Here is a 27,740-nt window from a genome sequence, read left to right as displayed (position 1 = left end):
AGAAGGAGTCTGTCAGCAGAGAGGACAGGAGAGGAAGCACATTTTAGCCAGAAGAAGATGGGGAGAAACAGTAGGATTTATGAGTGGGTACAACAGGCAGTTTGCTCTACTAGAGTGTTACATTTGAAACAGGTGACTAGCAGAAAATTAGGCTAACATGAGAGGGTGGAGCCTATGAAGGCCTCACCTTTTGTAAGGGAGAGAAGACTTACACTGTGAGTGAGGAGCATTACCGAAAGATTGTCATTCAGAATTGATACTGACAGATCTGTGTTTTGTAAATACCACTCTGTCCTCCTGGAAAAAGGAAAAGGAAAAACAGGAAAACATACTAAGGCTAGAAATGAAAGGGATAATGAGGAACATAGAGAAGCTGGATTCAATAATTGTTTAGAAGATGAAAGGGGTAGGACCTGGTGACTGGATCTGGAAGTGAGAGAGAGTCCTACATGTCCACTGTTTCCCAGCACCAGAATACTGAAGTAGAGTGGGTGTATGGGGAGACTGAATTCAGTTTTGATCATGATTAACTCTAGGTTCCAATGAGTCACCAGTGGAGATGTGCAGGAATCAGATGGTTATTAAAATCTGAAGCTTAGAGAATAGATCCGAACTGATGCAGTTAGGTAGGTATCTTGTGGAAGTAGAAACACATGTGGAGAGTTCGGAACATGAAGGGAATCAGACGTGAGGTTAACTGAGGAAGAAACCCTGGCGAACACTAACACTGGAAAGCTGACGACAATAGAAGGCAAGAGGGAATGGAGTCCAGGAGAGAAAGGGGTAACTAAAGACCCGTGAATAGAGTTGTATTAAGAGTAAAAAGTGAGCAAGAGTGTCACTGTAGGTAACATTGCAATATTTCCAGAATCTCCCACCTGGCCTTAGTGCATCTCCATATCAGTAGGTAATTACTCTGGGGAGTGAGGACATATCTGGACCTGAGAAGCTGGGTGGGGCCCCTTTTTACTGCAGCCAGGTCGCGAGAGAGACACGGATGAGCAGAGGTGGATGACTGCTTGCAGGCAATAAACAGGTTTCTCCCACTTTACTTCTCCATTTGACTGATTTCAGTTTCAAAAGGCTGGGAAAATATTTGTTTGGTATACTTGTAACCCATAGTTACAGTCATACACAAGAGAGCTGCCCAGTGAAATAAGGGACTAAAGATGTCCACTCAATTTTGGAAACAGGATATTGGTAACCTTAACAATAGCCATTTCATGTGATAAAGATATTATAGTGGGTTGAAGAGAAATAAGAGAAAAATAAATAGAGCCAATCAGATAGAATATTTTTTGTATAATTTGGGTGAGAGGAGGCGAGAGAAGTTGAGGAGCTAGGAAGAAAATGAGGGAGTCAAGGGAAAAGAAAGCTGATAGGGAGACCCTTGCAAAGAGGGACAGATTAAAGACAAATATGGCATAAAACTCAGGAGTAAATTTCCAGAGGTGACAAAGAAGATGGGATTGCTAGCACAAGAAGAGGGATGGGCCTTGAATAGGAGTGAGACTCAAGGGAAGATGGAGAGGCTGGTGTCAGTTGCAGCCGGGAATTTTCGAGGGAAGGCTGGGAGTTTCGGGGGAAGGCTGAGGAGCATGAGTCAGGTCTCAACTTTTCTTCATCAAGTAGGTAGGAAGATAATCTATTGAGCAGGAGTGCACAAGAATTCTGCACACACAGAGCACTTGGGGAGAATCACGCGTCTGGCATTGTTTGCGGGGAATCAAAGGGGAAGCTCAGGGCAGCCAGGATAGCTTTATCAATGGAAATGATGTAATTCTTTGAGCCAGGCTGAGGACTAACAGTCTAGGGAAAAACAGAAGAAGAAACAAGAGATTTCAAGTTTCCATGAAGTCAGAGAAGAGTGGAGTCGAGTGAGAAACTGAGAGAACTAGAAGGATGAACGAGAAAGCAGAAGGAGTTTCAGGTTTCTGAAGTGTTTCCATGCAATTATACAACTCAAGCTGTAACCCTGGTAGAATGAAGTCTTGGTGTGTGGACAGGGAAGGATGCTGCAGGAACACAAGGCCTTGCATGGTCTCTAAGGATTTGGGTAGGCTTTATACACCACACAGCTTTCTCCCTTGGCTGTGTTAGGCAAAGTGGCAGATAAAGCTGACCAATTATTACAAAAAATCTCTCTGGGTTCTACCAGGTACCCTAGGCATCTCTGACTATTTGGAAAGGGATAACTAATGCTAACCTATTTTTCTTCTTTACTCTAAAAGTTTTTATTTACTTTATTTAATAACTAGTAAGGTAATGATTGTCCTATTGTGTGGATGAAGGATCTGATAATCATTTCCTGAGGAAAATGAGAATGATTTGATGAGGGTTACGTAACTGCCACTGGGATGGTTGGTTACTAAGTTCTTCTGGCTCCAAAGACGACATCATGTTATTGTTCAATATTTAAATTCTGAAATAATGAAGAATACTGGTGGTCACAAATGCCCAATAAAATAATGCATATGCTGGATTTCTAAAAAAGGTAGTATTTATATTAGGTGTTATAATAAAATAAACCACTGAAGAAATTTCAGTAACTTCCTAGTAATAGCAGCGACCAAATATATTTAGTGGATCAATATATAAGCTGGCTGGAACAAAAGCCACAACATGAAGATGATGCAGTGGCATTTCATCATAAATAGACATTTTTAAAGTGGGTCTAGGAACTAAACTCAATGGCTTATATCCAACCTAATGCATAAATTGCCTTTTTTCATACTACAGGACCTTCCTCAATTTACAATGGATTACATCCTGATAAACCTATTGCAAGTTGAAAAATACTGTAAGTTGAAAAAATGTAACCTAGCCTATGGAACAACGCAGCTCAGCCCAGCCTACCTTAAAGGTGCTCAGAGCACCTACATTAGCCTACAGTTGGAAAAAATCGTCTCACACAAAGCCTGTATTTTAATAAAATATTGAGTATCTCATGTGATTTATTGAATACTGTCCTAAAACTGAAAAACAGAGTGGTTACATGAGTGCAGAATGGTTGTGAGTTTATCCTCGTGATCACATGGCTGACTGGGAGACTGGGAGCTGCGGCTGGAGAGAGTGATCAGAACTTCTTATCACTAGCGTAGGAAAAGATCAAAATTCAAAATGTGACCTGTGGTTTCTACTGAATGCCTATTGCTTTCACACCATTGTCAAGTTGAAAAGTCTGGAATTGAACCAAAGTCGGGGACCACCTATACCTTATTCCATGACAAAGTCAATCATTTCTATTAAAAATGAGTGAATTCACTCAAGAATGTCTTGACATATTCAATGCTGGTGAAGGTGCTATGAGCTGAGAACTCAAACTACTTTGAGAATTATAAATTAGGGTAGTCTTTTAGGAAAACATTTTGAATTATGTATCTCATGTCTTGAAAATGTTTATATCCACTTGTAGGCAGCTATCCTAATGGAATGATCTGGAAACCATGCCATAGGAGAAATGGCTTAAACAACTCAAACTGTTTAGGCTAGAGAAGAGATGTAGGCATAAAAGACACCTGCCTTTGAATATATGAGTGTTGTAAGGAGAGGGGCTGGATTTGTCCTATCTTCATCTGCAATTCAGAACTAGCATCAATGAGGAAAGTTGCAGGAAGGTAGATCTAAGTAAGCATCACACAGGAGTGACATTTTCCCAGTTAGATTTGTCTAAAATGAAATAGTCTAATTTCCTGTAGGATATAGCGAGTCCTCTAGCAAATGAATACGCAACTCCCTAAAAAGTTATAAACAATAGGAATAAAACAGTAACAAAAAAAGGTAACTTCTATTGGATACTTACTACAGCAAAGCTTTTCAAAGGGTTTTTACATAAATTGTTCTCACTGAATCTTTTCAGGGAGGTAGGTACTACGATTGGCCAGGCGGTCAGCAGAGTGGTTAAGAGCATGGTTTCAGGAGTGAGGCTGAATTACTGAGTTCAGATCCATGCTTCGCTGATTACTTGCCATAAAATCTTTGTGTGGGTTCCTTAGATGCATGGCAGTAGTATTTTCTTCATGAGGATTATTGCCATAGGAGTGTGGCAACATGAGTATTGCCCTAATGAGGATTAACTGTGTTACAACATTCAATGTGCTTAGAATACTGCCCGATTTTAAGTGCTAGTATTCAATGCTCAGGGAATTTTAGCTATCATCCCCACCCTATGGACAAGGAGATTTAGGCATAAAGAAGCAAATTACTGTGCCCAAAATTATATGGTTAATACATGGGGAAGACAGAAGGCTGATCCTGAAGTTTTGTAAACTATAATAAGTAAAGTTCAAAAGGAAAGGAGTATTCCAGAGGAAAATTGTAAGTGCTTCCTAGCACAATACAACTTGGGCAGGCAGCCTGAGAATGAAGATGTAAAAGGAGATCAGATGCTAAAGACAGACTTTCATTCATTCAACATATCTATTCAGTTTGTATTTATTAGGAGTCTACTATATACCATACCTTCGAGAAACAGTAGAGAACAAGGTAAACCTACCCTAATGGAGATTACACCCTGGTGTTTCATGTTTCCTATGATGGGACCCATAAAATACTAAAAATTGGACAAGGAAAGTAGTTCTGGTTTCATGATTTCCACATTCGGTACTACTCTCCATGTAGATTGTAAGCTTTGATGACCTTGTTCAAATCTAAATATAAGAGTGAAAACTGCATAACACATACACTCTCAACTCATAATTCAAACTAATATTCTTACCTACTTTCACCAAAAAACTGCAGCCACTTCACTCTTCTACCCTGAACCTACACTGCAGCAGGTGGGCCATTTCCTTAAATCCACTCTTGCTTGAAACAATTTCCCCATTTTCCAAAAACAAAGCACAGATGCCTTTACTATATCCTGCAAAACAATTCTTGTCCAACCCTCTTCTTTCTCTACACCCTCATTCAAACTTCAAGGAAAACCTAACTCTGCTGTTCTTAGAGGCAGCATGCTTTATCTTGCAGTCTTTCCTTTGCAAATGTTCTCTAAGCCTGTTCACCAGATGCTTAAGTTGGTTATCCTTCCTTCTGTGTTGCTACCCATACGGAAGCACTTTGCCTATTATACCTGGAGCTCCTTGAATCAGGGAACTGAATCTTGTTTATCTTTCTATGGCAACTTGTGCATGCTAGTGCCTCCAAAATTCCATCTGACTTAAACAAAATACAGGATCTGCATTCATAATCAATCTTTTCCTCTACTCCATCTCAGCAGCTCCCTCCCAATACCCCACTTAAACTTTACCATCACAAGTCTCAGGTGCAAACATGGCACTGCCTGACCATCAGCTCTTAGGTTTCCAGTTCACTTACTCCAGTGTCCCAGAACTCCCCTGTAGCAATTATTGATATGACGTGTCACTGATATGATGCTAAAGTCAAACAAGCAAGGATAAATAGCAAATCAAGGATGAAAAAACAATATTAAATGTAGAAATGGAAATCTTACATTAGAGCCCAATTGATTAAGGAAATGCTATGATTTTAAGTATTTTCAGAATAAAGAAAAGAATTTGCAGTTGCCAATGCAATTTTAAATTCTAGAATTAGGTGATGTATAAGTGTTATTAGTGAAAATCATAATTATAGTAAACTACATAATTTCTATGTTATACCTTTTATCTCTATCTCATTGACGTTTGAAATGTTGAAAATGTGTACATATTTTCATATACTTTTGTATATATACTTTTAGATACGCCATATTCTATAATTTACACATTCTTATGAGCTAATCACTGAAAATATCTAAAACTATTTTATTTCTTCTGTATCAGACAAATATATTCTCCAATAAAGATATTTCACTGAATGAAAAAAAAATCTGAGTCTGTTTTTAAAATTACCAGTTAGTCAAGGCCCTAAGGTGGATTAATTTATAATAGCAGTGAAAAATGTTTTTAATGAAACTGCTAAGTTATATATTAGAATCTCTATATAGCATTAGTCATATTTTCTACAGATACTGGAAAACTTTTTGTATTACTACTTGATAACATTATTGGATTTTATTTATTAATACAGTGAAATTTAGTTATCTGGCAAACCAATTACCTGAAATCTCTTTACCCTGTTAGTTCCGCACTCATTATTGTGAGTTTTTGGAGCAGGGCTTGCATCTTTGAATCTGTAACACTTAGCAGTGTGCCTGTTTGCAAAAATACCAGCAATGACCCTTGAAGGTCATAAAGACGTACTGCAAAATTGAAGTGCCTTCTGAATCATAAAAGACCAGTTCTATTCAGAGTGATTTCAATGTAATTCCAAATTCAAATTCTTTGAAAATCAGTAACCAGTATCTAGTGTAATTAGTTATCTAATAAACTGTAAAATGAACAATTACTTGAACAGAAAATAACAGAAATTATGTTGCCAGTCTGCTAAACAGTAAGAGTTGCATCAGATAAGAAACTGAAGTGTCCAGTGTGCCTGCATTATCTTTTCTGCCTGAAAGTCAGTACATGATAAGGCAGGTCATTATGGCTTAGGTCACTATCTTAAACTTTCTCAGAATAAGTGAGGACCTGTCTTAAAAATGACAGATCTTGCCGTGTGAAGACTATTTTATTATGTGTTTAGTAGCAAGAGTAGCTCATTAGAGACAGGCAAGAATGGAGTCCAGAGAAGACTCATTCCTATTTGGGTTCCAAAGTCATCTTGTCTTCAGTTTGTGTTATTCGAGAAGGCTAAAAAGGAGTCATCACCACCTCTAGCGCACCTAGCCTAGTCAATGCGTAATAAACATTTGTAAAGCAAAAACAGAAAAAGGTTAGTATTATCTGTAGAAGCCTTTAATCTTGCTGTGGTTCAGTCTTCTCATAAGAGAAGTGGAAACCCCTATGCTTATGCTACTTTACTGCACTGTGTGGTAATGTTAGGTACATTGGTAAAATTTTGTGTGTTAACAGCATGGGTCTTTAAATTGCATTTTGAGGGACATAAATTTTTTGAACACTACTAGAGTTCCATGGGTTAAGTAGAATTTGAGTTATTAATTTACATATTTTAATTTTATTATTCCTTAATATGTTATAGTTTATTACTCCTGGATATGTTGTCTTCTATTTTTACATATATTCTACTATTTACTCATCATAAGTATAAGTTATATACTTATTCTCCATTAAGGATCAGATCAGAACACAAATGGCACCAGTATTGCTGGATATTTATTATATCCGTTTTACCATATTCCACATAAACAATATAAACTGGTAAAGAAAATTTGTAAAATTCTACAACAGCTATCCCTAAACCTGGTTATGCTAATATTTATTATTGAAATAATAACAACAACAACAATAATAATAACCTAACAACTTTAATCTCATTGTTAGTATTCAAACATATTTATTCATAAATATTCTAATTGGCCACTTCTAAAAATTTGATAAGTAATTGCCAAGCACCAACCTCATGTCCAGCACTCTGTTATGGAGAACAGGAGCATGGGCATATGGGAGAGGGGAAACTCAAGAGTATTATACTATAATCTCAGATAAAATATAGATACAGGCTAATGGAGAAGGATTCTGGATCGAGAACCCAATACTGTGATAAAAATTACAGTAGTACACAAGGCTAAAGGAAAAACAAAATGAATTGAGGAAAATAATGTTAGTCTACCTGACAAAATATTTTATAATAATTACTGAGAATAAAATCAATTATTTCTTTGGCCAGATTTTAACATTTCATTGTTTCTACATTTGCTCTAAAGCTCTTTAAAAGTTTCAGCTTTATTTTTGCTGCACAAATTCTAGCATGTGAATTCTACCAATAAGTTATATATTTTTTACTAGATTTATACAGCAGTTGAATGAGCTGTTGTTCACCAGGGTATATTAATTTGTCTATATGGTTCTACATCAGTACACCCAAATTATTCTTATACTACTGTGTTGATTCCTTTATTAACCCCCATTTGAAGGCTAATTGTTGCTATGTAATTTAGTAAAAGTATAATATTTATTGGTGCAATCTACAAGGATCAAGGTTATGTAATTTGAAATTACATGCTCAATTGTTTTGCTTGTCACTGTAAAAAATTTGGTATGTCTTACCAGACAAATTTTATATTACAATGGAGCAATGAGTTTTGAGGTTATAACTCAAACCAGTTTGTACTGAATCAGCTTTAAATGAGATATATTCTTATCTCTATAATCTTACCTAATATTTTTAATTCAGGAACTCCCTAAGATTGTCCTTACAGACTTTTACCTTACTGACCTAGCTTTCCACTCACATTTTTTTGAGTCCCTCTCAACCTGTACTGTCATCACTGTTTACCCATCATGCTCCTTCCTGCTCCCTCTTCTGACAAGAGTTCTCTTCTCTTTGCTTAGTAATTTTCCACTCATCCTTTAGATTTCAATTCAAGATCACTCCATCAGGAAAGTTCTTGTATGGCCAAATTCCAGTAGAGGCTCCTCAACACTCATCGTGGCTGGAATCTTCAGTGTATTTAATTAATTTTTTTTTCAGTGTATTGAATTAATATTTATTTCCTCACTAGACTATAACCTCCATGGCGGTAGGGATTTTTTTTTTCACTTTAGTTTTGTTGAAGGAGAGCCTGACATAATGATCAATAGATGTATTCAATGACTATGTAACATATATCAAGCTCTGTGCTTAGTGTAGGGGGTGTAACAGAGAATAAAATAGTCATAGAGCTGTATTCATTCATTCAAGAGTAGTTGAATGAGTGAATGAATAATAACTTGTAGCAATAATTTTTCTGTATCAATAATGAATCTTTCAATTTGTATCATGCATATGGTGTTTTACCATTAATGTTCTGTAATAATGCTTTGCAAGTAGTAGTTTGCTAGTGACTATTTGCCAGATTGGTGTATGTACTAATGTTCAAGTTCATTAATTATATCTGCATAGGTTGATGCTGGCTATGTCATAACTAAAGGGATATATTTTAACTGCAAATTTATTATCCTTTTTGTGACAAGTTAATCTTTTCTTCATGTGTGGACACACTATTATTTTTTAAGTTCTGCTTTATCATTATTATGGTTATTTAACATTCAAATTATATTAGAAAGTCAAGTGATTTTGGTAAAAATGTGAACTCCTACCAACATGATATGAAAAAATAGTTGCCCAGATTTCAACTTGTAACATATATTTTGGTCTATTTTTTTTCTTTTTCATATGGAGTTGTGAACATTTGCTTGGGCAGGTTAATTCTGTACTAAAGCTTGTACTTCTATGTTTGCCATGCTTCCCAAGTCAGCTCTGTAGATTTCTGTTGTTCATTGAGCACATCAAAACTACTTATTTTCGCTTTTATTAAATTAAAATTAAAATAAAAGTTCTGCTAATAAAAGTTTGTTTTATGTAGTGTGGTGGGGTGCAGCCAGAAGAACCTTTGCCCTTGTGGAACTAATCTAATCATCAACCCTCAGCATGCTTGTGCTCCCTCATCTCCATCCATTCATATGATCCTGCCAATCTCCTGGCCAGGATGCTCTTTTCCGGCCCCACCTATCCCCATCTGATTCACTCTCCAAGGTCTGGCACATCCTTCTTCATAGGGAAAGCTTTTTAAAATTGCACCAGTCACCAGTCATCCTGTTAACACCATTTCTGCAGTGTTTCAGAACCTGTTGTGTTCAAATAGCCAGACCATGCATTTAGGCGAAACACAAAGATTAGGGACTCCATGTCTTTACTTTACGATGTTATTATTTAAGGGAGAAAAAAGTAAGTATTCATTCAACACGTACTTATTAACTGGTGATCATTTTCAAATTTACCATAGATAAAAATACTCTGAGGAGCTTAATAAAATACAGGTTCCTGGGCTTCACATGAAACTCCCAGATCAGAATTGCTGAGAGTTTAACCCAGAAATCAAAATTTTTAACAAGCATTGATGGTAATTTGAGGATGCTTCTATAGTATATAGTGATTGGATATAAAGGTTATTAAGATGAGTGCACAGATTCTCTGCCCTCAAGGAGCCAACATCCTAGTTGGAGCAGGGGGTTAATAACAATACAAGTCAAATATCATGTAATTATCACATTAAAAAATAGAAGAAGCTTGTGAGATGGTTTCAGGGGCCATAGGGAATGGAAAGTCAATATTCTGGATGTACTGAAACTATAAATTAACCTCCTTGGGTTCAGAGGGATTAAAATACCTTTATGGATAATATTCACCAAGCATTAGAGGAAGGAGAAAGGGAGGTGTGTGCTATGGTCATGCACCTACATGGATGGTGACAACTAAGGCACAAGTAAGAAAGAAATGGGTGTGGCAGACATCTTTTTATAGAGAGATTTATTGGAGGGGAAGATTATTTCCACCTTGTAAAATCAGGCAAGTTTTGAGGAGGTGCTGCATTTAAACTGGGCCTTGAGGAAAAGATAAGTTTTACAAACTACAATATACAGATGAGGCTAGGGAAAGCAAGGCTATTCCAGAGGGAAGAATTAGGACAGTCAAGAAAACAGAGGCAGGAAAGCAAGCTACATATACCAACCAGTACAATTTGGCTTAGTGAAGGGTATGAGAGGGATAATTTCTCTTTTTTTCTTGTAGCTGTGAATTTAGGGAAACACTAGAAAGATAAACTGGATGTGATCTTAGGAAACCTTGAGAACTAGACCTCAGAGTAGCATTTATTCTTTTCACAGCTCACTTTTTATGCCTTTTCTCCACAGCAAACCTACACTTCTCTTGAAGACAAGGGAATGTTTCATTACTGCTTTATCAGTCCCTTAGAATGGAGTGCCATGTCTGGCACACAGTAGGAGTTCACAAAATTTCTGTTGACTGATTAAGAGAGATCATTTTTGTTCTTAAATGGAGGATCATGTGCTGATGGGGTTTTTTCTGGTCTGTTGACGCCACGGTAAGCATACTAGGCGACTGTCACTGTTACAATCCCAGAGGTCATGAGCTAGGATGTTGGAGGTGTCTAAAAGGGAATAATATAGTTCTAGCCCATTAGGAACTTTATGGCAGATGCACACTTCTTTTTCATTTTCTCCACATTAACTATAAATATTTTCTTAAATTTGTATTTCTGTCTTGTTAACATAATACCAAAATGTGCACCTGGAATGGAAAGAGATAATTAACTACTCTGCAGTCAACAGTTTGAACATTTAAAAAGTAATGACTGATTGTTGTAGTGTTATTTGGCCCACAAATATAAGAAAAAATATTTTATTTAGTTTGGTGGGGTTTTTTTTTTAGAGTTAAAGAACTGGCTCTCAAATTCTTTATGGATTGTGTGGCTATTGAAGAGGGTTGTGAAAAGTTTCATGAGAAAAGTTATGACCCCTAATCCACCCCTATAATAAATAAATATGCCTAAGATATTCGATAAATACATCCAAACAAGGAAAAAATATTTACTGGAAACCTACCATGTGTATAAAAATGTTTTAGGTTCTGGAATACACTGATAAACAAGAAGGGCATATTCCCTGATTTTGTGAAACTTAAATTCTAATAAGATCTAATAGTTTGGTTCAATTGTTGCAATAGCAATAACAGTAGCAAAAGCAGTAATAACTATATTGCATATTATCTTAAAGTTTGTAAAACTCTTATATATCTGTGGTGTTATTTTTGACAACTCACTTTCCTTCTGATTCTATACATTTTCCTTTATTTTTATCTTTCCATAGGGTCAACTATGCCAGTGATTTTCAGATCTCTTTCTCTAGCTCAGACACATTTACTAACTTCCAAATCTGTATTTCTAACTCTTTTAGGCATATCCACCTGTGTTCCAAAGGTAATTCAAACTCGGTGTGTTTAGAACTTTCATCTTCTCCTACTCAACTCTTTCCTGTTATATGCCTCTTATTTCAATAAATAAACACTACCTACTAAACCATCCCAATGACAACTAAAAACATATCTGATTCTTCCTCCATTTATCCACTCCCCTACCTTTTCTGTCAGTTCTTTACTTCTTGAATTCATTTTTTTCTTCATTCTGTCTTCATTTCTTAGTTCTAATATGCAGTCTGTTTTCTCCACTATTATAAATTCCACTTATTACTGTCTCTAATCTATTCCTATTACAGTTCTAGCTCTAATCACAGATTCTTACACATAGTAGATTTTCAATAAAGGATTTCTGAGTTCTAATTCATCCCTCAAATCAGAGGTAAAACTTAAAATGTAGACTTGAGTATATTCCCCTACTTAAAATTTTTCACCTCACTGTCATTCATGAGGTAAATACCAAATTTTAAGCATGACATGCACAGACCCAAATGGTCTTGCTTCAGCTAATTTTTCTAATCTCACCTCCCTTTATCTTTGTTTCCCCAGTGCTTTCAAAGTACCTGCATAAATATATAAGAAATGTTGGTGAATGAACAAACAGTAAGTTGATTCAGATGTCAAAACTGGCTTATTTCCCTCCTCTCTCCAAGTTCCATTGAAATGACAAAACAGCAATAGGTTCATAAACATATAAACACTGGTGGCTGCCATGTTGCTTGCATTCTCTTCCTATTGCTCTACTGTATCATTTGCCTTTATTGAGGGTCTCATGTAAATATGCTCTCTGGAGTCTTATGAATCCTTTCAATTATCTAATATGTTGTAATCTTTATAAGAACAATGAGTAGAATATAGCTGTATTAGTTTTTTTAATGCTGCAACAAATTATTGAAAACAACAGTATAAACCAACACTAATTCATTAGTGTGCAGTTTGTATGTCAGAAGTCAAGGCATGGTGTGGTTATGTTCTATGTTTAGGGTCTCAAAAGGCTAGAATTGTGGCATTGACTAGACTGCATTATCATACTGGAATCCTCTTGTAAACTCATGTGGATGTGCAGGATTCTGTTTCTTAGGGTTGTAGGAGGGAGGTCTCTATTTCCTTGCTGGCTGTTAGCTATTTACTTGCTGGGCTCGCTCTCAGGTCCTGGAGGCCAGCTACATACCTTAAAATATGGGTCTTTCCATGGGCCCTCTTGTACTTCCTATCTCTTTGTTTAAAAGAAACCATTTCATTTAAGGGATAACGTAATTAGGTCAGATTCAGTCAGGATAATCTCTCTATTTAAGGTAAAGTGATCTGCGACTTTAATCACATTTTCAAAAATCACTTCACAGCAGCACTTACTTTAGTGTTTCATTGAATAACTGGGGGAAGATGTCTGCATTCCTGCAGGTGCAGATCTTGGGGGCTTAAAAACAGGTCTTACAATTCTGCTTTCTACAGAAGTCTCCAATTGTTAATTAAGCGTATTAATAAAGACCACATAATTGTGTTATGTGGATTCACAGAAAGTAGGAGACTGTTGGGTACTAACCCCTTCTATCACTTTGTCTTTTATCTATTGTACACAATTATGGTTTGCATAAATTGTTGCCATCATATTTTGTTTATTTTCTTTCCTTTGGGTAATCACCTCTAGTTTCATGGCTTTAGATTGTAACTATATTCTGATATTTCTTAAATGTATTTATCTGGTCTGATCTTCTTAGCACTTCCACTGGTTATGTAATAGGCATATCAAACTTAAGATTTTCAGAATAAAACTCCTGACCTTTCCCTTTAAAACTACTCCTCTTGTCACGAGGGTCTCTAATTGTCCTGATTAGTGAAGATTTTTCCCCTGTACAAAGCTAGTTTGTAAAGAATGGGAATGGTAGGTGTTTTTCAAATGTGTAGACAAAACAGAGTCATGGAACATAAAGAAAGAGGGGATAGTGGCCCAAACAAAGGGACAAAATAAATCTCCAACAACCAGTGCTACAGAAATGGAGGCATTTAAATTACCTAACAAAAAATTTAAGATAACCATCATAAAATGCTCAAGAGCATTGAAAATATAGCAATATTTGCATTATAGGAATCCAAGAAGAAGAAGAGAGTGAAAAAGTAGAAAATGTATTTGAAGAAATAATGGATGAAAACTTCTCAAATCTGGGGAAGGAAGTGCACATTCAAACTGAAGAAGCCTATAATTGTTTAAATAGGGTGAACCCGAAGAAATCAATACCCAGATGCCTTATAATCAAAGTGGCAAGAGTCAAAAACAAAGAATTTTGAAAACAGCTAGAGCGAAGTGACTTGTATCATCTAAGTGAACTTCCATAAGACCTCCAGTGGATTTCTCAGCAGAAACCTTGAAGTCTAAAGCACATTCGAAGTGCTGAAAGAAAAGAACTGCCAACCAATAATAGTATATCTGGCAAATCATGCTTTAAAAATGAAGGACTAATAATGTCTTTCCCCACAAAACAAAAGCTTAGAGAGTTCAACCCCTGCCTTATAAGAAATTCTAAAAAGATGCTTTCAAGTTGAAATGAAAAGATGCTAAAGAGCAACACGAAAGCATACAAAAATATAATGCTTTCTGGTTAAGGTAAATATATAGCCAAATGCAGAATACTGTAATTCTGTAACAGTAGTGCATAAATCAATGTTAATTTGGTACAGAAGTTAAAGGAAAAAATATAAAGATAATTACAAAAGCATATTAACAGATACATAACATAAAAACGTAATTCATGATATCAATAGCAAAGTGTAGGGGAAAAGTGAAAATGTAGCTTTTATATACAATTGATGTTAAATTGTTATTAGCTTTAAATAAATTCTCACAATTATCAGATGTTTTATGTAAGCCTCATGGTAAAACAGAGACAATACCTATAGAAGATGCACAAAATAAAATGAGAAAAGATTCAGAACATGTCACTGAAAAAAAAAAAAGAAATGAAACACAAAGGAAAACAGTTATAGGAAAAAGACAAAAGAGCTACAAAGCAAACACAAAACAATTAACAAAATGGTTACAGTAGGCCATTCCCAATCAATAATTACTTTAAACGTAAATGGAGTTAACTCCTCAATCAAAAGACATGAATTCTTGTCTTTCACTTTTTGTTTTTGTTTTTCGGCTGAATGGATGAAAAAGAAAAAGACCCAACTATATGTTTTTTATAAGAGACTCATTTTAGACTTAAAGACATAGATAGGCTGCAAGTGAAAGGATTGGGAAGATATTCCATGAAAACAGTAACAGAAAGAGAACAGGGATAGCCGTGCTTACCTCAGACAAAATACACTTTAAACTAAATACTGTTACGAGACACGGAAATTATATAATTCTTAAATGGTCAATTCACCAAGAAGATATAATTATTGTAAACATATATGCATCCAATATCCAAGAATACAAATATATAAAGCAAATTTTGAAAGAACTGAACAACTAAAGAGCAATTTAATAATAGCAGGAGATTTTAAAGCTCCACTTTCATTAATGACTAGGACATTTCACCCAACAGCAGCAGAATATGTCTCCTCAAGTGCCCATGGAATATTCAACTGGGATAGACCTCATGTTAGGTTACAAAACAGATCTTAACAAATTTAAGATTAAAATAAAATGAAGTATATTTCTGACCACTTGGAATGAAACTAGGAAATCATAGCAGAAGGAAAACTGGAAAAAGTCACAAATACGTGAAAATTAAAGAACATTCTCCTGAACAACTGATGGGCCAAAGAATAAATTAAAAGGGAAATGAGAAAATATCTGGAGACAAATGAAAATGAAAACATATCAAAACTCGTGGGATGCAGCAAAAGCACCACTAAAAGTGAAATTTAAAGTGACAAATGCCTACATTAAAAAAGAAAATCTCTACCGAGCAACCTAACTTTACACCTTAAAGAACTAGAAAAAGACCAAGCAAAGCCAAAAGTTGGCAGAAGGAAGGAGTAATAAAAAATAAAGCAGAATTAAATGAAATGGAGAACACAAAAAATAATAGAAAGAAATCAATGAAACTAAAAGTTGTTTTTCTGAAAAGTTCAACAAATTGACATTTGGCTAGACCAAGAAAAAAATAGAAGACTCAAAGAAATGGAAGAAGAGATATTATATTTGATGACACTGAAATAAAGATAATAATGAGACTGTAATAAGGAAACACTAACAAATTGGACAACCTAGAAGAAATTATATATTTTTAAAAATATGCAATATACCAAGACTGAATTTGAAGAAATTGAAAGCCTCTGAACAGCTAGTAACAAATAAGGAGATTGAATCAGCAATCAACTTTCTAACAAGTAAAAACCCAGGATCACAAGGTTTCCCTCGTTAATCCTATGAAACATTTATAGAAGAATTAAAGTCAATCCTTCTCAAGCTCCCCAAAAAATTGAAGAGGAGGAACACTTCCAAACTCATTTTATGAGGCCAGAATTATCCTGGTAACAAAGCCAGGCAAAGATACTACAAGAAAAGAAAACTACAGACCACTACCCCTGATGAACAGAGATGAGAAAAATCCTCAACAAAATAGTAGCAAACTGAATTCAACAACACATTAAAAGGATCATAGGTCATGCCATGTGGGATTTATACTAAGGATGCAAGGATGTTTCAACACATAAAAATTGATCAATTTTATACACCATTTTAATAGAATGAAGGATAAAATAACATGACCATCTCAATAGATGCATAAAAAGCACTGACAAATTCAATACCCTTTCATGATAAAAACACTAAACAAACCAGGAATAAAAGAAAGTACCTCAGCTATAGATACAGGCCATATATATGAAAAGCCCACAGCTAACATCATACTCAATGGTGAAAAACTGAAGGCTTTTACTCAGAAACAAAGCAAGAATGCCCACTTCACCAATTCCATTCAACATAGTCCTGGAGGTCCTAGCCAGAGTGATTAGGCAACAGAAAGATATAAAAAGCATCCAAATCAGAAAGGAGAAAGTAAAATTATCTCTGTTCTCTGATGATATGATTTTATATGTAGAAAACCCTAAAGACTCCACCAAACGACTGTTAGAACTAATAAACAAGTTTGGCAAATCTGTATGTACAAAATCAACAATCAGATTAAGTTGCATTTCTATACACTATCAAATAAATATTTTAAAGAAAATTAGGAAAATAAAATTCACTTAAAGTAGCATCAAAATAAATAAAATACTTAGAAATAAACTTAACCAAGGTGATTGAATATTTATTTATATATTGAAAACTACAAAATACTGGAGAAAGAAATTAAAGACATAAATAAATGGAAAGACAGCCCATGTTCATGGACTGAAAAATCACAATATTTTTTAAATGTCCATACTATCCAAAGTGATCTATAGATTCAGTGCAATTGCTATCAAAATCCCAATGACATCTTTTACAAAAATATAAATAGCAATCCTAAAATGTCTATGGAACCTCAAAAAATACCAAATAGCCAAATAAAATTTTGAGAATAAAGAACAAAGATGGAGGTCTCACACTTTCTGATTTCAAAACATATGAAGTTACAGCAATTAAAACAATAAGGTATCTGCATAAGGAGAGACATATAGATCAAGGGAACAGAAGAGAGAGCCCAGAAAAATCTACTCATACATGATCTTCAGAAAGGGTTTAAAAATATATAGTGTGGAAAGCATAGTGTCTTCAACAAATGGTGCTGAGAAAGTTAGAAATCCACGTGCAAAAAAGATACAACTGGACCCTTATCTTACACAAAACACAAAAATCAACTAAAAGTGGATTAAAGACTTAAAATTGAGACTTAAAACAATAAAATTTGTTAAAGAAAAAAGAGGAAATACTTTATGACATTGGTCTTGGTGATGATTTCTTGGATATGACAGGAAAAGCACAGACAAGAAAAGCAAAAATAGACAAGGGGGACTACAAGAAACTAAAAAGCTTCTGCACAGCTAAGGAAACAATCAACAGAGTGAAAAGGCAACCTAAAGAATGGGAGTAAATATTTGCAAACCAGGTATGTGATAAAGGATTAATATTCAAAACATAGAAGGAACTCCTACAACTCAATAGAAAAAATCCCCAATGATTCAATTAAAAAACAGGCAGAAGATTTGAACAGATGTTTCTCTAGAGAAGACATATAAATAGCTGGCAAGTATATGAACTGTATACTTAAAATTGGCTAAGAGAGTAGATCTCATGTGTTTTTTGCTGCAGTAATTAAAAAAATAGAAAAGAATTCATGCATCTTACATAATATCCTTAGAAATAGAAATTTCATTTTTTTATTTGCTTAGGTTTAAAATCTTGAAGTCATCCTTAACTACTCTTCCCCTCATCCCTAGCATCCAATTGTCAATAAATCCTATTTCTTCCACCTAGAGGTAGGTTTACTTGAAAGTTAATGAAGTTCAAACTTTCAGGCCCCTTACTTGCATGAACTCCTTTCCATATCCTGGAAGGTAGCCTGGCAATGTTTACATGGCCAAACATTTTTGTACACTTTGCAAAAATAAGATTGTTTTCTTTTTTACAATTTGAAAAGTTGAAATAATTCATGTACCATAAATTTCACCCTTTTAGAATATAAAATCAAGTAGTTTTTAGTATACTTACAAAGTTGTGCAACCATCACAACTATCTAATTCTAGATCATTTTATTATCTCCCTCAAAACCCCAGACTCTGTCTCTACACTCTCTCCTTTTCCCCAGACCCTGGGAAAACTAATCTACTGATCTACTTTATGTCCCTGGATTTGTCCGTTCTGGGCATCTCATGTAGATGCAATCATACAATTTATGGTTTTTTTTGTTTCTCACTCTTTCACTTAGCATAATGTCTTTAAAGTTCATCTGTATTAGTCCTTCACTCTTTTTATTTGCCAAATATTATTCCATTTTTAGATATACTACATGATGTTTATCTATCTATCAGTTAATGGACATTGGGTTTTATTCCACATTTGGCTATTATGAATATGCTGCTATGAATATTCATGTACAAGTTTTTGTGTGGTAAAGTGAATAATGGCTCCCCATAGATGTGCACAGCTTAATCCCCAGAATTTATGCATATGTTACCTTCAATATGGAATAGGAGACTTTGCAGAAATGATCTTGACATGGAGAGATTATCCTGGATTATTTGAGTGGTCCTATGTTATCACAAGTGTCTTTATAAAAGAGGGACTGGAAGGTCAGGGAACGCAGAGAAGGTGATGTGATGACAGAAGCAGAGGCTGAAGTGATGCAAGGAAGGGGGCAGGAGCTAAGGATTGCAGGTAGTTGCTGGAAGCTGGATAATAAGAGATGGATACTTCTCTAGAGCCTTCAGAAGGAACACAGTCCTGGTATCTATAGAACTTTAAAATAGTAAATTTGTGTTGTATTGGGCTATTTCTGTTGTAATTTGTTATAGTTCAACAATACAATTGTATTTTGGAACTTGGAAGTGGGTTACTGCTGTAACAAATACCTCAAAATGTAGAAGTGGCCTTGGATTTGGGCAGTTGGACTGAAACTAGAACAATTTTAGCTAAAAATTTATGACAGGAAAAGCCTAGACTGCCTTGAGCATAGTAGAAAAATGAATGATAATGACTCTCTGCTAAGGAGGACTCAGGAGGAAGTAAAGAGCATGGTAAAGAAAATCTGTTATCTTCTAAAAAATACCTAAATCTTTATGAAAAGACTGTTGGCAGCAATATGAACGTTAAAAGCACTACCAGTGAGAGAGCTCGGAAGGAAATAAGGAACGTGTTCACATGGAGAAGGGAGGAAAAGGGAGCTTTATTATATACTGGCTGAATTGTATTGCATGAGTATTTGGAAAGCAGAATTTTTGAGAAGTAAATTTGATATTTGGCTGAAGAAACTTCCAAGCAAAGTTTTGAAGGTCTGGCCTGGTTTCTACTTGCTGGTTATAGTTATATGCAAGAGGAAAGAGATAAATTGAGAGAACCATTAAGGAAATAGAAACCAGGATTTGGGAAATTTTTATACTATATAAATTACAAAAAAATACAAAAATAAGGAGATTCTCTGCCAGGAAAGTATGCTCTGGAAAGAAAGTGAAAGGTATGTATGGGCAACCTTTGCTAATACCTTGTAAGAATGAAAAGGTTAGAGTATTCATTCACTCACACACAGAGGGCTCTGAAGAGATTAGGTGTGTGTCTCATGGAACCTGTCAGTCATTTTAGAAGAAGCCAGGAATAAAATGGGATTATCCAGGAAATATCTGTGGAGGAACCTGTTATGCATGGAGAAATCCTCAAGATGTACATGGAGACCCATAAGGTTAAGATTGTTGTATCAACAGAAATACTACCAGCATGGACTGGAAGGGACAGAGAGAGGGCACAGTGAAAGAAGACTGTCAGACTCCTAAAATTTTATAGATACGAAACAGGCTGATAAATCTACTCAGCTACAAAGACTTGCTTTTCTTCCTGAAAGAGGAAACATGATTCAGAAGTAGAGTCACAGGCACAGAGCAATGAGTCTTGAGGAGCAGAGGCTATTCCCAGCCTTTGAAATCTATTAAGAGTTTGCCTAGTTGGATTTTGAAATTGGTTCTGAATGTAGACTCTTTTTGTCCTTCTGTGTTTTTCCTTTTTTGTATGGGAATGTTATACTATGCCTACAGTATCAGTGTTATCCTATGTCTATAGCACAATTGTATTTTGGAAGCAGATTAACTATCTTCTAACTTCATAGGTCTACCAATGGAGAGGGATTTTTTTACTCCAGGATGGGTATACCCAAAATCTTAGCCCTGCCTAATTTAGATGTTTCAGATAATGAAAAGTGGGTATTTTAAGCTGCTGACATTTTGTTCTTGAGGTGATGTTGTAATGGGTGAGACTTTGGGGGGATGTGGATTCAGTGAGGGCATTTTCATGTAGGTAGACATGTACATGTAGGAGCAGAGGCCAGATTGGGGTAGGCTAAATAATGGACTTCAAATGAAATCTATGTCTTGATTCCCAGAACCAGTGAATATGTTGCCTTACACAGTAAAAAAAATTTGCAGTTACGATTAATTAAGGATTTTGAGATAGAGATTATCCTGGATTATCTGGATGGTCCCAAGGGTATAACAAAGGATTATAAGAAGTGGGCAGGTGGGTCAGAAAGCAGAGAGAGATCTGATGATGGAAGTAGAGTCAGATACATAATGACAGATGGAATGTGAGAAAGGGACCACTATTCACGTACAGTTAGCAGCCTGTAGAACATGGAAAAGGCATTAGTTTCCTAACTAGTTTCTCTGACTCCACATTGTCCCTTTCCATCAATTCTCAACGCAGCTAAGTGTTCCTGGTAATGTAATTAATATAATATAACCCACAGTAATGTAATAGAGCATGATGTAACATAACTTGATGTAAGTAAGACCACAGGTTTCACTTGTGTAAAATCCCCCAAGGGCTTCCATTTTACTCAAAATAAAGGCCAGGATTAAAATGTTTTACAGTATTGCACCTCTCTCCACATACCCACTTCCCCAAATTAACTTATTACCTTCTCTTCTCATTCATTCTACTCCAACCATTCTAGCCTGCTTGCTGTCCATACATCAGGCTTGCTCTCAGTTCAGATGTTTGTACTCCTGTTACCTCTGTTTAGAACCCTCTTCCACCCAGATATTTGCATGGCTCACTCCTTCCCCTTCTTTAGGTTTTTACTAAAATGTTCCCCTCTGAGTGATGCTTTCCTGGTCACCCTAATTATACCCTCCATACATTCTCATCACCCTTTCTTTATATTTCTCCTTAATATTTCCATTATCTCTTAGTTTTTTGGCTTGTAAAGCCTGAAATAAAATTTTTCCTATTAATTCAATTTCAGATAATACATCCAGAAGTTATTGTTTTGATACATAAGTGAAGAAGTTGTGGGTTTGAATTTGAATATTTCAAATATAGTTTTTGTTAGTATTTGGGTGATTCACAGTTTCTATTTGCAACCCAAGAATATTCTCTTGGCCTTCCTCCATGATTGCATACTGCTCCTATTTTCTCTGTAAAATTTTGATTATAAATTTGTACCCTCATTTAACATAGTTTGCCCTGATTTAATTAGGAAGAATTTCTTTTTCCTTTAATTTCTCTGGCAAAAACTGTTGATAGAATCACCAGGGCATTTGACTATATTGAGATATATGCCATTCCTAGAAAAATGGATTTATGAAAGGCAAACAGAGCTAATTAATTTTATTCATAGAGCCCAGTCATGATATTGCAGTAATGAGAAATGGCAACAAGGGGAAAACTGTTTCCTTCAAAAACAGAGGGCAAAATGACTTATTTTACTGCTAGGAAAGGGAAAATTTGATAGCAGGAAAAATGAGTTTCTTTATTTGTATGTGTGACGTTGGATATTGCTTATTAAAGCTCTAGGTCAACAGATGTTGCATTTATAACAGTGTAGACCCCAATTTCATCCTCTTCTGAATAAAAGCCTCCACAATTATTTTCAATCTGAAAATACACTTTAATTGAATGATTCATCAAGGAATCCTTTCAGATTCCAAAGTTGGTGGAAATACAGTTTTATTTATTTATTGGTCATTGCGGCAAATTTTGTACTTTACAGTTTCATGGAGAAACTCATTTGGAAGTATGTCTTAGTGAATTGAAATTGATTTTTCAAAGGATAGCTAATTATAGAATGATTGCTTTTCATATAAATTAAAGAATTTCCTCCATCTCTATTATTAATTTGAATTAAAAATGTCCAATTTATATAGGCATGATTCTGATGAGAAATGCCTGAGCTGTTCACTTCTAAACTCAAATGATTCACTTATTCATTCAGAAACACCAGTGCCAGTTGCGAACCTGATTCTCTGCTAGGTACAAGCAAAAGCTTTCTGGAGAAAACAGTGCCAAAATTGAGTCAGCAAAAGTAAACATTTTTTTCATTAAGTGTTTAAACTATTGCCTTTCAGCTGCAGGCCCACTTTTCTATATTTTACTTTGTAATTCTGAGGTTAACAACATTTTTTTTTGATAGGTGTCCGTGTGTCAGACTGACAGTGGGAGGACAGGAGAGACTTCCAGGCCAGAGGAGGAAGACAGAACCTACTTCTTCTATATACTTCCCGGTCATTTTAGCATCTCTAACAGTGACCCTTCTCCCTGCAGTGACAGGAAACATTAGCAACAGCAGCTGTTCTCAGTTCGTAGTCACACAGCTAGCCAGCCTTATCGCACCCTCAGAGACACCAGCACCAAAGGCTGCTACTGCTCTCCCAAGTCCTAAGTCCCAGCTGTGAAGTTTGCCAAATGCCTTACACTACACATTTCCTTTTGTTCCTTACCCTGGAGGTTTAGCTGCTTCCCAGACGCATTCCCTCTGTGATCCTTCAGTTTCCCCTTTTTGCCCTTCCAGTTCTCTCCTACACAATCATTCTTTATATGAAACATTCTCTGCTACTGATAAAGTTTCCATCCCCTGACTGGACCTTGACTGATACAAAAATTGATGTTTTCCTAATAATTTTAAAAGTAAGTTTTCTTTCTCAAGTTTCTCTTGATATATAATAACCTCTAGCAATGTCTGATACATATCTACAGTCGGTGTCCTCAATAGTTTCACAAATGCAGGAAATGGAGGAATTAATAGATTATTTCAAATATTCTTCCTAAATGAGTGGCCAGTTATAAAAATGACAAATTATATTTTATTACTTCATTCTTTATTTATAAGCCTTACCTAAAGGATAATTGACAAAATTTGATCAGTAGGTGCGACAAACCTACACTGTACTTACTTATAAAGGAAATTACTGAATATGTGAATGTAATACTTGCCTCAGGTATACATGCATCCTAGGTAATTAAAAATGAGCACACCTTGGGCAAACTAGAGAGTTGGAACCATGGCAGCTATACTTTTAGCAAAATAAGCTTCATTTCATTCTAATCAATTTAAATTACAAGGTAAAGCATTATTTTAAGTACTCAAGCTTTTCAAATTTCTATGAAAATACATTCATATTGCTTATATAGCTCAAACACATAGTCTATGCAACCACTGGCATTTCTTCTCAGTGTCTCCATTCTTTGTTTACCTATTTTATACTTTCATTTAAAGAAAATAACAAAAATTCACTGTAAGTTATTAAAATTACAAAAAAGTAGAGATACGTGATTGTTGATGCATAGATTCAATATCATAAAAATATCAATTATCCATAAATGAATGCATTTCTAATCAAATTCTAACAACACTTTTTTTCTTTTAGAGGAATCTGATAAACTAATTCTAAAATTTGTATGAAAAGTTAATCAGTTTTCATATGAAAAATGTCCAGGTGACTAAGTTAGAGAGACTTGTCTATCAGACCTCAAAAACACATTGTTCATGCTAACCAAGATGGGGTGGTTTTGGTACCCAGATAGTGAACTAACCAATGAAGAAAGCAGCCTATGAATACTATGTGGAAATCACTTTGTCAAAAGGTGGCACTCATATTCAGGTGAAGAGGAAGGAGTGCTTAATAAATGTTGCTTAGAAAACTGAGTTATCTACTTGTTAAGAAAAAAACACTACATGCAATATAAAATAATTAAGCCCAGATGGAAATAAACTTGACTATGGATAATGAAACCTTCAACCTTTTAGAAGGAAGCATATGAAAAGATCTGTTCAACTTTGGAGAGGCAAGGACTTCTTAAGCAAGAAGAAATGTACTAGACATATAAAAGTATACATCTCACTACATTACAATTAAGAACTTCTGGTCATAAAATTACACTGTGAAGTGAATAAAAGGACTTCAGAGACTGAGGAGATAGCTGCAGTCCATATAACCAACAAAAGATTAGCATACAGAATATATAAAAGATCCCTGGAAGTCTATAAGGAAAGGCAACCAATAGAAAAATGGGCAAAAAATGAATAAACATGTATTTCACAGAAGAGGAAACAAAAACTGCCATGAACATATGGAAAAAGCAACAGTCTCATTAGAAATCAGGTATATGCAAATTAGGATCATAACAGGATGCCATTATATAGCCATTACACTGGCAGAAATAAGAAGTCTGACAATACCAAGTGTCGATGAAAATGCGAAGCATGGCAACTCTTACATATTGCATATTGCTGGTAAATGAGTAAAACTGTTGTTGTTTTTTGAAAGCATTATATTCAAGTTGAATATGTGCCCAATTAATGACCAGGAAATCTACTTCTAAATATAGGTCATAGATAAAGTCTTGCATATGGCACTTAAAGGAAAATTTATAGTAGCAATGTAATTAAAAAACTGGACAAAAATGATTGTTCATGAATAAAAGAAATAGTAAATGAATTTTAATTAAAGGATAAATAATTGTAGTATAATCACATATATTTAGAAGAGTTGAGAACAAGTGAAATGAAACAATGTAATGTTTAGGGATACATACAAATGTAGGGACTGTTAAACAAAATTCAGGATTGTAGTTACCTCTGGGAATGAGGCAGAATATACAGGTAGTCATAAAGGTGGTGATGTTTTAGTTCATAAGAATATGGTGGTGGCTTTATAGGAATACATTTTATTATGCTTTGTAGCTTAAACATATATTACGTATATTATTTTATATGCATCAAGTTTGACATAATAAAATTTCAAGCCTCTGATTTTATTATCTTTTATAGTCAAGTTTTAATTCACTATTTTTCAATTATTATTTGACAGTTTTACAAATTCAGCTGTAGAGAAATCTTGTAATACTTATAAAGTATCCAATTATTTGAATTTGATACTCAGGCATTAATTCAAAATAGAATGTACACTATGATTCTAATATGGTAAGTAGAAATATCTCTATAAGAACACATATAACCCATATGTCATAGTTAACAGTAAAATTTGAAATCTTATTTCTCTGAATAGCAGGATATCAAGAAACCAGGCCTTTCCTTGGATCCTGCTCCCCAGTTATTCCTTTCAGGAGTCCCTTTGTGGCAAGGAGACAGAGGAAAGACAGGGAATCTCCCACACAACAGGAGATGCTGCCCTGGAGACCATCGCAATCCCTGTCTTTCTCTCCCTCTTCCCCCCATTGCTCTGTCCGTGGCCTGTTGCCCACGCTGCTGCCAGCCTCCCTGAAGCAGCTGAACTTCGAACCACATGCAGACTCCCCTGCAGTTTGCTTTTTGCCTCTGCTGTGCTCTGCTCTTCTCTTTCTGACTTTCAGAAAAGCTTTCTTATTTTGCTTCTTATGACTGACCCTTTTGATGAAGATTCCCATAGCAGAGCTGTTGGGGGATCTCAGGGACACTTCACACCACAGTAAGAGCTGAGTGGTGCTGATGCCAGCAACATGCAAATGACCAGTGAGCCCAGGGAGTATTGCCTGAGCCCAAAGAACTGAATGAAGGTTCAGAACTGTAGATATAACCCAGGAGGCAGGATCAGCTGCAGACATCATCCCAGAGGCCATGATGTGCTGCCAGCCTGAGGCCAGGGAGTCCCTTTCTCTCAAGTCAGAAAGCCATACAGTGTCCTTTGCACACACCCAAACTCCATCTTAAGGAGACAAGCAGGGGAAGGTGAGAGGATACTCGAGAGACAGAGAATTTTTATGCAAGGAAGATGAACACAACCCAAAGGGACCATGTAATTTTAAAAGTCAGATTAAATTTTTAATCACATAAGAATAAGTCAGTTTTACCCTCAATCAACAGCTAATAGAAGCAGGATAATAACCAGATTAGTTATGTTCAAGAAAGTAAAATCATTTCTTTGCACATTCAAGACGTACTGTAAATTACACCCTGTCACTCCTGTACACTGGTATTTACTGAGAATCACTTTTCTCCAGACACTGTGCATGCATTATCTCATTTAAGTCTCATGCAAGCCCTGTAAGGGAGGAACCATTATAACCTCCATTTTATAGAGAAGTAAAATGAGGCTAAGAGAGGGTACTTTGCACAAAGTTATGAAGCTAACAACACAGCTAGAAGAGAAAAGCTGATGACTTAAGTGTTTAAATTTAAAAACAGTTTAAATACATTTTAGATTAATTGAATTTTTGAAATCTGAAGATGTTCAAGAGGAAGATTTCAGAATAAAGAGGCTGGGTCTGCTTGTACAGGAGTATATGCTTTCTAATTTGCATTGAAGGTTTTGGTCTTCGGGCAAATTTTAAAGAAAACTTAAGCCAGAAAAGAGAGTCAGAATTTAGCCAATTTTGATGGCAGTGAGATGGTGATATGAATTCACTGAAAAGACACTTTCAGTACAATTAGAAATAAAAGGCCACTGGCCACTCCTCTCCACTAAGCAGCGTCCAAGGCAGCAGTTTTTAAGTATAGAATTTGAAATAATCAAGTCTTGGTTTACTTTCTGTTTGACCACATAAAAACCTATGAAAATTGGTGACCACTTCGCTCTTTGAGTTTCCATAAAGCTAGCATGGCAACATGTCAAATCAGGATTAAATGAGATAACATATGTAACACACTGAACATACGTAACAACTATGTGCCTACCACATCATTGGTGTTTAAATAATCAATTCACATCTGCCTATCCCACTTATTTTTAGCGAATCCTAATCTTACCCAGTTCTATGTGGCTTATTATATAATCAAACACTTATTTCCCAGATTTTATTTCATTTTTATATTAAGCAATATGCATATTTTGTTTTTATATTTAGCAAAATAAGCATATGCACTTGATGATTAAATACCTGGGTTTACAAAGACAGAGGAGAGGAAACAGTCTTTTGTGGCATATGATCAATTTTAAAAACGACATCCACTTACCAGCTCACTGAATTCATTATTGCCTAGGTCAAGTCTTTCCAACTGGGCCAGTTTGTGCATTGACCTATAACAGATGGAGAAAAATACTGCTATGAGGCAGTGCTTGACACATTACTCCAAACGACATTCCACCTACCCCCCAATCCTTGGCAGATTAACATGGTGGTATAATGCACAAAA

At 35.4% G+C, this 27,740-nt stretch overlaps 1 protein-coding gene across 5 annotated transcripts in view; it reads right to left on the bottom strand.

The window, feature by feature from the left end:
• Positions 1 to 27,740, bottom strand: part of LRRC7 (leucine rich repeat containing 7) — a 488,385-nt gene that overhangs the window by 159,436 nt on the left and 301,209 nt on the right. For all 5 annotated transcript variants that reach the window (XM_037024309.2, XM_073234117.1, XM_037024313.2 and 2 more), the window contains one exon: positions 27,561 to 27,624. In XM_037024309.2, the coding sequence (XP_036880204.1) occupies positions 27,561 to 27,624 (64 nt within the window). The remainder of the gene's footprint in view (positions 1 to 27,560; positions 27,625 to 27,740) is intronic.

Source organism: Manis javanica, chromosome 4 (genome assembly GCF_040802235.1).
Source record: "Manis javanica isolate MJ-LG chromosome 4, MJ_LKY, whole genome shotgun sequence".
Taxonomy (NCBI): Eukaryota; Metazoa; Chordata; class Mammalia; order Pholidota; family Manidae; genus Manis; species Manis javanica.
This window is presented reverse-complemented; position numbering and strand designations above follow the sequence as displayed.